The 10,379-nt window shown below is 37.3% G+C and overlaps 1 protein-coding gene across 1 annotated transcript; it reads right to left on the minus strand.

The window, feature by feature from the left end:
- Positions 1-694: 694 nt before the first annotated feature.
- On the minus strand, positions 695-7,555 carry LOC122979103 (excitatory amino acid transporter 3-like). The gene is made up of 13 exons (XM_044346320.1): positions 7,325-7,555; positions 5,583-5,723; positions 4,915-5,007; positions 4,511-4,622; positions 4,336-4,378; positions 4,148-4,210; positions 3,868-4,049; positions 3,256-3,363; positions 2,434-2,556; positions 2,092-2,286; positions 1,524-1,658; positions 1,222-1,338; positions 695-934 (listed from the first exon to the last, which is right to left on the minus strand). Exons 1-13 carry the CDS (start codon positions 7,452-7,454, stop codon positions 856-858), a joined length of 1,521 nt encoding a protein of 506 aa, XP_044202255.1. The 5' UTR covers positions 7,455-7,555; the 3' UTR covers positions 695-855.
- Between the last annotated feature and the right edge of the window lie 2,824 nt (positions 7,556-10,379).

Genomic DNA, 10,379 nt, shown 5'->3' on the forward strand with positions numbered 1-10,379 from the left:
ACAGAGCTCATATCCTCTGACAATCAAAACAGTTTGAGAAAGCTGACCTCTTTCCAAGATACTAAATACATTGTACAGACACTGTTTTTATCCATTTCATTCATATTATTATTTTTTGTACTGTTATGGCTTTAATCCACGGGTGTGTATTGGTTTGTTTGTTCTACTGGGTTTTATTTTTAGCTTTACAGGTGTGTATGTGAAATGGTGTTGGCACTAGAAAGTTTCTGTCTGTATGTTCAAAACGATCGTTTCTCAATTATTCATTTCTAAAAAGGCACTTCTTCAAAACACCCTTTCCTCTGAAATAATTGTGTGATGACTCCACAGAAATCTTGGGTGGAGATGTTGTCTATATTCTCAGACAACTTGAAATCCATTGAAGTTTCTTGATATTTATGTACTAATGAAAACAGAAAAAAAATCTGTTCAATTAAATAACTACATCTATTACATCAATTAAATTCATTACATCAATTCAAATCAATTCAATTCAATTAAATCCACTAACTACATCAACTACATAATTTCAATTCAAATCAATTCAAAATCTACATACATTACATCTATAACTACATTGTACATCTATTATCCAGGCAACTACGTTACTTTGACACCAAAAAAGAACAAACTTTCATGCCCATCCCAAAACAAAATAAATGTGATCAAATAAAGCAAATAATCACAAAAGGACAAAGAGACACCACAATTTTAAGCACTTAGGAACTTTTTTCAAAATGAACCATGTTTCTTTTGGCTGATAACCAGTTGCTGTTGATGCCGAGCTGATGCTGTATAAAGTCAAATACAGTCATTGCCTTGGATTGATTAACTTTATGTTGAGGTATGAAGGGACTAAATAGTCACAAAAGAGCCTGCGCTGCTGATATGGACCTCTCCATCCTGAACGTGCCCGTCAGCATCAGTGTCAGACCTAGCCAGGAAAAGACAAACGCAGCCATCATTGGTGTGAGATAAACTGTGAAAACTCCAGAGTATATGATGGGAAATCTTGGTGCTGGACAGCCTCTAGATGCTGCCATAAAGTCTGTCTCTGACATCCAGTGGATGTGGTTTATTTTGATATATAAGACAACCTTTCTCTTTTTCATCCAATTTATCTATTCTTTGAAGAAAAATACTGGAAAACACTACGTTTTCTAAAAAATGCATTTAGTTAAAATGAAAATGCAAAAACACTGACACCATCTAGTATATCACCTTGTCCTGCCCTGTTCATATTCCTCCATTTTTTCCAGTTCTCTTTTGGACAGTTGATCAACGAGTGCCACGCCTATGCAGTCTCCGAGGACGTTGACAACGGTGTTGCAGCGGTCTCTGAAAGACACAAATGACAGTACTCTAAAAGCAGAAAACATAGCTTCTTTACACTGTTTTGTTCATACTACATATAATACAATTGTCTTCTCCAAATTGACTATCAGAAGCAGAAAATGCAGCTGTGCTAATTTCTGCCAAATCTATTCATTTAGATTAGGTGTCAAACTGCAGGTTAAACTCACAGGAGCCATTCTACCACCACCAAAATGGAAGCTTCCTTCGCAGGTAAACCGATTGCAGTCAAAACAAAGAGAGTGGTGACCGCTCCCGTAGCTGGGATCCCCGCTGCTCCAATGCTGGAGACTGCTGCTGTCACTCTGCAGAGCAAACACACACACGTGTAAGTGAATGACTATGCTAAATGGTAAATGGACTGTACTTGTATAGCGCCTAGTCTTCCAACCACTAAAAGCATCTTTTACACTACATTCACCCATTCATGGTACAGCCTTCAGGAGCAAATTGGGGTTCAGTATCAGCACAGGGACACTTCAACATGCAGATTGGAGGAGCCTGGAATCGAACAGCCGATCTTCCAATTAGTGGACAACCTGCTCTACCTCCTGAGCTACAGCTGCCAGTGTTTTTGAAAATGCGGTGACATGAAATTGCACCATGTCGTTTTTGAGTTTCTATCTCTCAAAGGTCCCATACTTTGTACTTTAAATTAATTTTAACACACAGATTACATGAACGTTGTATCAATATAAGAATAGAGAGAGTCAAAATGATCTGATTGTGACTTCTTACCCTAGGGTGATTAACTGGCTCAAATCCAGATTGATGTGGGTGAGTTGGGCAATGAAAACAGCTGCAACCACTTCATAAAGGGCTGTTCCGTCCATGTTAACATTGGTCCCAATGGGCAGCATGAAGCGGGAAATTCTCCGGTCAATGTTATTTCTCTCCTCACAACATTGGAAAGTAAGCGGCAGCGTGGCAGAGCTTGGAGACACAATGTATCTTTTCTTTATTGCACTAATCGTGTAAAACCTGTCAGCTTTGACAATTAATATAAAAATAAGCACTGATTGTGAACACAGCTTGCAAACATTAGACAAATGACTACGAAATCCTCAAAGATCCTCCTACCTGGATGAGATGAGCACTGCAGTTAGTAAGGCAGGAGAAACCGCCTTAATGACTGTCCAGGGGTTACGTCTCACCCACAGAAGATAGACCGTTGGCAGAACAATTACTGCATGAATTATGAGCCTGAGCAACACAATTTAATACAAAACAAATACTGCTCAAATTAAATTATTGACAACAGCAAACGTGGCAGACTTAAAGTTGGTATTTTTTCTTTTGTAATGAGTTATGGGTGAAAAATTAGTTTTGTGTGTTTGCCAGAGTCAGAAATCGTTTTCAAAAAACATGTTGTCTAGTGTTAGGCCTTGCACTAAAAGACCAGTCAGTCACTCTGGCAGTGATAGCAGGTTTCAATTCTGCTACCAATCCTCCTCTCTCATCATGAAGTATTTCAGGTGTGTGTGCACTGGTATCAGGCACACTCACCTGTCACCAATTCAATTCCATTCAATTGATAATTCAAGTGATAATTCAATCGATAATTTTGGTCTTCTTCATGTTAATTGTCAGGGCCCAGGTCTGCCAGTACTGATGGAGAAGGTCCAGGCTCTGCTGAAGACCTTATTTAGACAGTGTGACCAGATCATCTGCATAAAACAGACACTTGATTTCTGTGTCTTGAAGAGTGAGACCAGTTGCTGGTGATTGTTCTAATAACAATGCCAGTTTGTTCACCATATGCCTTGGGATTCAGTGTGCAAAAAATGTGTTTTCAGAGAAAATAAGTATATCAGTGGTGGCTATAAAAGTCAGAAATGTTGGTAAATGGAGAAACAAAGTGCCATTTTGGTACCAATGTTAAACAAGTAAAAGAGAACATACCCAATAACAACCACTGCCATGAACTTTCCGAGTTTGTAAGTAGTTTCCCAGTCGTGAACCTCAACAACGTGGCTTGCAATCATGAACATCACTCCCGCAGGCAAGTAGCTGGACAGGAAAAAACAAAGAATTAAATAATAAAGGGATAATTAAGGGAACACTTCAGCGACTCAGCAGCTTAACACAAACATTTTGAACTTGAACTTTGAAACATTTGAGACAGTTGCCTATTACTATTATAACATTACTCCAACAGAAATCTGTTATTTATAGTTATATATGGGAAGCAATCAAATATGGTTGAAAATAGTTATTATGTGAAGCCTTTTAACAACACAAGCAATGTTAACTAAGGTAGAAGAGTGGAAGATACTGCTGTGTTTTCACAGTAAGACAATTTTGCTATTTTTAATGACAACACTCCACATTGTGCTCTAAGTAGACAAAAGCCAGTTACTTCAGTGTTTGAGACAGACGCTATACAGCAGGATATTTGCTGTATTTCTGTAAATAATAAATAAGATATTGAAAAATGGAATTCTCTTATTCCATATTCCACATTTTTAAATTATGTAATCAGAGTATTATATTGATTATGCTGTCGGATGTTACCACAGGATCAAGTCAACCACATATTTTGTGGCCTCGTTGAGGATGCTAAGAAGCTCCACAAGGGCTCTCCCTCTTTCTCCCATCGTCTTAAGGGTCAGTCCGAAAATAAAAGAACACACAATGAGGCCCAGCGTGTTGGATCCGTCAACGTAGTGTTCCACCAGCTGCACTTCAGTGTGGTTCTAAAACAAGACGGACAACTCAGTAAGAACAGGGGTCATCAGTTATCACTGCAAACGTCACAAAACCATTTTCATAGTGAGGAGGGGGAAATATTTACCGTTTCCACGCTAGAATTTGGCTCAAACGTGTGAACTTCATACTCCAGCCTGTCAGTCTTGTACTAAGATAAAAATATATATATAAAATAATAATAATATAATAATAAAATATTTTATTGTCTCCTTATTGGAAGGCAAGGAAATGGGTGTTATCTGTATGTAGCATATTAGAATAAAAAAAACATACCTGCTGGAAGCAAGCCTGAACCAGATTCTCCGGCACCATGTTCCTATTAAGATTAAAGAAAAGTCAAACACCACCATCATGAAATTAATGAGTAAAAATATTGGCTTGTGAATATTGATAAACTGTACAGAAAATTCAGCCCAATATCAGACATAATGTCATTCTTTCTTCTCACCGTACTAGATCCAACAAGGCGTCCACAGTGGAGAACTGTTCCTCTTCCTCTGTATCACTTTTACTCGCAGTGAGAGCAGCCCCCGGCTTGACCAACAACACCAATATCATTCCTACAGCACATAATCCAGGGTTGGACATAAGGAGCAAGTTTAGCATGTGGGTTGAGAAAAACACTAAACAATTGCTAGATGAAAATATTGTACTGGACTGATGAGGGAATACTACAACTCTACAAATGTTAATAATGAAAATGTTTCAACAGTGCTTCACAAAACAAGGCGAAAGTGTTTTACAAGTTATACAATTGTTAAAAAGCAACACAATGATGTGGTTGTATGAAGTAATGTGCATAAAATAGTGAAAGTAACTAAAGAAAGTTTCAATGTATAATATTTCTCTTACCGATGGTCACAGATATAAGAGTTGTGGAGACAAAGTATACTGCAGCGCGCGCAGCTATTTTTCTGGAGGTGTTAACACTTAGACCAGAAACCCCTATAAATAATAACAACATGAGCTGTGGTTAGCAACCTGAAGGTTAGAGGATCAACAACGTCATATATGAGCATTACATAAATGAAACTGAGTGGAAAGTTACACAGTTATGTCTTAATAAGAAGTGATATATATTTACTAAAAAGATTTTGGGTGGATTATCAGAGCCTGTGCAATCATAACTACGCCCTAATAAAGGTGAGTATAAGTTACAGAAATGGCACATGAATTACAGAAAAACACATTTTCACACTTCTTTTCAGAACCAATGTTGCAGTAACTCTGGATAATCTACAAGCTTTGCAGTAAACAGTTTTCATTGGGACTACTTTCTAACAAAGAAATACTCCCCAATGTGCCAATTACATACAAGAAGAAGACTTTAAGCCTCAAATGATGATTTGCAGATGATTTAGGGGGAAGGAGGAAGATTCAACATAATTTCTAGAACGAGCAGGGTGCCTTTAATGTAAAACATTTACTATTTACAGTTTGGCTCCTTTAATGCTGTGTGTGTGTCACATGTGTAACCTGATGTAACAGTTAACAGAGGAAGAAATACACCTGCAGCTCACCTGTTATCACGCTAGTCACAATGAGGGGAGCAGTAACCATCTGAAGCATCCGCATGAGTATTTCTCCTGGAAAGCCGATGTAGAGTTGGTCAACGTCTGAAATATCGAACTGGGTCTTGACAATCAAGCCGATAATGATCCCTGTGAGAAAACAAGGATTTAGTAGCAATTAAACAAAAAAAGCGGTTTAGAATATCTAAGAATAGGGCTGTAATAGAGGTAAAACTGTTTTTGTTGTTGTTGTTGTTGTTTACATTTTCAGCCTAATCATAAATCAGATTGTCTATTGTCATAGAGCACATCATATTATTAACCATTAGAAAATGGGCTGTAAAACATCACTGAGCATCAACCAATTAAAATAAAATGTCACATTCAGGCTGGAATGTGTTTCCTAAATAGATCAGAAGTCATAAATTAACATTTGTTGTCTTTGTTGTCATGTTATTTAATTGTCCGATCAGTGGAATAAAAAGAATAAAATATTTGGCTCCCTGATGAAAGTTTTGACTTTCACAGTTTACATAAGAATTTTTACACAATTTTTCACAAATCTACTGTAGATATCAAAATAAACACTAATCTCATGTGAATCCCAATTATTGTAATATAACCTTGTTACATCTGATACACAAGTAGAGGAATTGAAACTGTGGTTGAACAGTACATGGTGTTGACATTAAACCTATCAGAAATTGAAGTTTAGTGTGCGAATTCTGCACACAAACACAAACGGTTAGCTGTTGAACAAAAAACGGTGTGTTGATGCCATTTTTCCCCCTGAGATACAAGCCTAACAATGTTATAAATCTAATTTATTCTTAAAAGAAACAACAAAACATGCAAGCCTGTGTTTACACTGCACTGGTTAATGGCTCCTCAATGAAAAATCCTGAAAAAATACTGGCACATATTTGAACCTAAGTGCTGACAGCTGCATCACATCATTCATACAAGTAAAGCAGAAACAGAGATGATATCACACACAGTGTAATCCCATTAGACAGGCTGAGCTCAACAAAGATGCGTGCCAGGTCTCTCTGTGGATAAACACTATGCAGACTGTGACACACTCAATTGTTATTGATTTTGGGTCATTTAACGTGGGTCATTTTATAATGTAATGATTGAAACTGTCCACTAGATGGAGCGGTTTAACCCGGAGATATTAGATAGGCTATAGTTATACAGTGTATACAGATATTACTAATCTGTCTGCACAGTTGTTGCACGTAAATCTGCTTCTTGTTACCTAAACCTGAACAGTAATCTCTGCGAAACAAACCAGAGCCACATTAATAACTTCCCGGCTCCAACCAACTATGGAAAACGCTGACAGATATTGATATGAAGGGAGACATATATGTGCCGCCATATTCAAATCACCCGAGCAGTGCGAAGACACGTCGTGCGGTTGCCCTGGCAACAGAACGTGTTGTTTTAATTAAGTTTAAACATGGCCTCAGACCAGAATATCTCTCCTTCATGCTCACCTTGGTTTACACAATGACAAAGAGCGTTAGTGTTTAGCTAAGTACTCAAGTATATGTTCAATATAGATATAATATCAGAGACAGAGACACTAGCTAATATAACTTATGAACACAGTTGCGTCCTGGTAAATACACATTTAAGGTTTGTTTTTTTTAAATTCACATGTCTTTGACTTCTTTTAAAAGCGAAACGTTGATTGAAATGTTGTCATCGTAATCTTAAAGTTAACACTGAGGTTATAAACTTACCCAGGACAACAGCAGCCAGACTGGAAACCATAAATATGTTGTTCATAATGTATTTCCAGCATTTCTTCCTGTTGGTGAAACAGTATCTGATGTCGAAACCAGAATCATAACTTCCCTGAGAAGCATCCATTTTCCTATAATGTGGCTAGAAACAAAGAAACATGAGCTCGCTATCAAAATACTACTTGATTGAACTTTTAGACGAACTTTATGAGTGAATTATACCGATCGTTTTGTTCTGCTGTTCTGCTGTTTTGGTTCAAAATGTTCTTCTTTTTTGTTTGTTTATTTGTTTTGGTTCAAAATCAATGTCATCCTGTTTCCTCTCACATATATTGGTGTTGAGAAAGTATGTTCAACCTTCCAGGAGGGAACACTATGTCACCTCATGGATTAAATATAGATTATGACTTGAAGCGTTTTCTATGTTGTTCCTCTATTTATTGGATATTTAGATTAAGTTGTTAATGATGCACATATAGAGCTGAGGTTTATCTTCCTGTATATCTATTAGAAATACATTCAAAATACATGTACTTTTGAATATACTTAACTACAAATTTGTGATGTAAAATGTATTAAATCTCTATATTTGGTATGAGGCATAATGGCTCTTGTCACTTCGTTTGAAGTGATTTGATTTGCTGTAGTTCCTCTCACTATTTGTTGATTGGCTGGAAGCCTCTTGATTATTTTTCATAACTCTAATAATGAACATGATTGTCTAATCACCATCACATGTGTAAGAAGAGTGTGGCCTACTATCACTGCTGAGGGCCAAAATGTCATCTAAATAAAAGAGAAATATACACTTTTTTCCTCCTCTCAAGTCTCTCAGCACCTCACTACAACCGGGTGTGCATTACTTACAACTGTATTACATTAAAAATCAAACGTTGACACCAGAACACTGTGACAAATATCATGTTAACCATGTGACCTATACATCTTATTTAAGACTCAGTTTTTTAATGTCGTCTGGCAGATATGATGAATGATAACTGAACTTGATATCTCTGGGAGCATTTCAGGTTTTTTTTGTAGGTTACAGAGCTTCAATTGAGACTTTAAGTAATTACAAAACAGCAAAGTGAGAAGAAAGGAAATATGTGTAATCCAACAGGGATGGGTGGGTGGGGCAGAGGATTTCCACTTGACAGGAATCAGAAGTAAACGAGTCACAAAAGCTGTAAAGTTTTTCATATAATTTGATTTTGCAGGCGTGAGAGTGACTCCAAATAATGCAGTAGTTGCAGATGGTTTGACAGTGGCAGAGATCATATGTGAGACTGTACTGAATATTTCCAACCAAAAGTTATGCAAAGAGGGGCATGTCCAGAACATCTGGCTACAGGTAGCTGGAGACTGTCGACATGTATAGCAGACAGGATTGACATCCTCATACATTCTCTACAGCCTAATCTTAGTTATGTGATAGCGGTGAAGAACTTAACAATGCAGCCTAGCAGAGATGGAGGAGTGAAACCGCTGCAAACACTCACCCCACACGTCATCTGCAATTTCAAGATGTAAATCATCCTCTCATTGACTTTTAATAGTGTGCAGCAAGATAAGATTTACCGAGTGGATGAGACTATTCAAAACAGAGATTATGGCCTTCATAGTGGGTAGTAGGGTCATTAGGAAAACTAGGGTAAGCATTTTGAACTAAACTATAAACCTGTAAGTACCTGAAAATAATGATGTTTAGGGAGATTAAATTTCTCAGAGTTGTTGGAAAGATGAAAATATGTTATCGGCATATAAATCTCTGATTGTTTTAATCCCATAGACATGCCAGGAAGAAAAGGCTCCATCTATTTAAGGAAGGTGGGATAACAGATTCGCTGCTAGTGGAGCAAGGAAAGAGGGTCAGAAGGCGAAAATATCATCTGAATTGTTTCCATATCCTTAGTGTTCATTTAACTATTAGATTCTTTGAATAGGAAGAGACTGAGAGATTCACAGGAGCATGAACAAGAGCAGACAGGGAGGCTGGTCTAGGAGAGGAGGATTATATTATTATTCATGTTGGGGGAGAGTGGGAGCCCTCCACATGAAGCCAAAACCGAATCACTCTAAAGTTAGAGGCCCAGTAGTAAAATCTGAAATTTGGCAACGCTAGACCCCCATGAGGTTTTGGCCTCTGGAGCAAAGCCTTAGAGAGTCACAGAAATTAATATTTTTTACAAAAGGAAATTACTGTAATAAAAAGTGCAACCCTCAGTCTTAAGTAGGTAACTTGCAGATTGAAAAACAGTTTACATGGATCTTCATTTGAAAAAGTGTAAAATCTAAATGTAATACAGCTCAGTCTCATCATGCAGGTCTTTTTCTAGTAAATTCAGACATGCATCCTCTGTATCCGAAAGGCCAAATTCATTCTACAATAGAGATATGTGGGTTTGTAGTTCACATAAAAACATAACATTTTGTAACCATTTCACTTCAAAGCCCTTGCATGATTTTGTCTATTCAGTATTTCCTCAACATGATGGTGACGTCAAGCCTGAGAACCCCAAAACTGGGTTACTGTTTGAAAGAAATGAGTCTTAACTGCTAAATTGTCACCCCAACACCCATAAATGTATTGCTACATAACTGAGACAATCACAACCACAGTGTGACTTAAAAGACAGTCGTCTCGTCTCCAACTCGTCTTGCTCCGTCATCTTACATCAACTTTAACATTTCTAAATATCAGCTGTGATCCATTACCTTCCTGCTGTATGAACAAGAACACAGGTCGGTATTGTGATAGAAGAGACAAAACACAAGCTCACTGTTTTTTTTTTTCTAATGGCTTTAACAGGAGACATAACAGGGCAGAGGTGATTTTCAGCAACAACAACAACAAAAAAAATTAAACCCTCACCTCTTTATAACAATCTGTAAGAACAATGTGAACTGACTCATCAATGCATAAAACACCTTCCCACATGTTGATAATGGTGCCACACAGTACTGATTCATACACAAAAAATATAACTTTTCATTCGTTAATTTCTAGTGTCATGTTAGAAACCAATTGTGTGAAACAAATGAAACAAATCCT

Source organism: Thunnus albacares, chromosome 1 (assembly GCF_914725855.1).
Source record: "Thunnus albacares chromosome 1, fThuAlb1.1, whole genome shotgun sequence".
Taxonomy (NCBI): Eukaryota; Metazoa; Chordata; class Actinopteri; order Scombriformes; family Scombridae; genus Thunnus; species Thunnus albacares.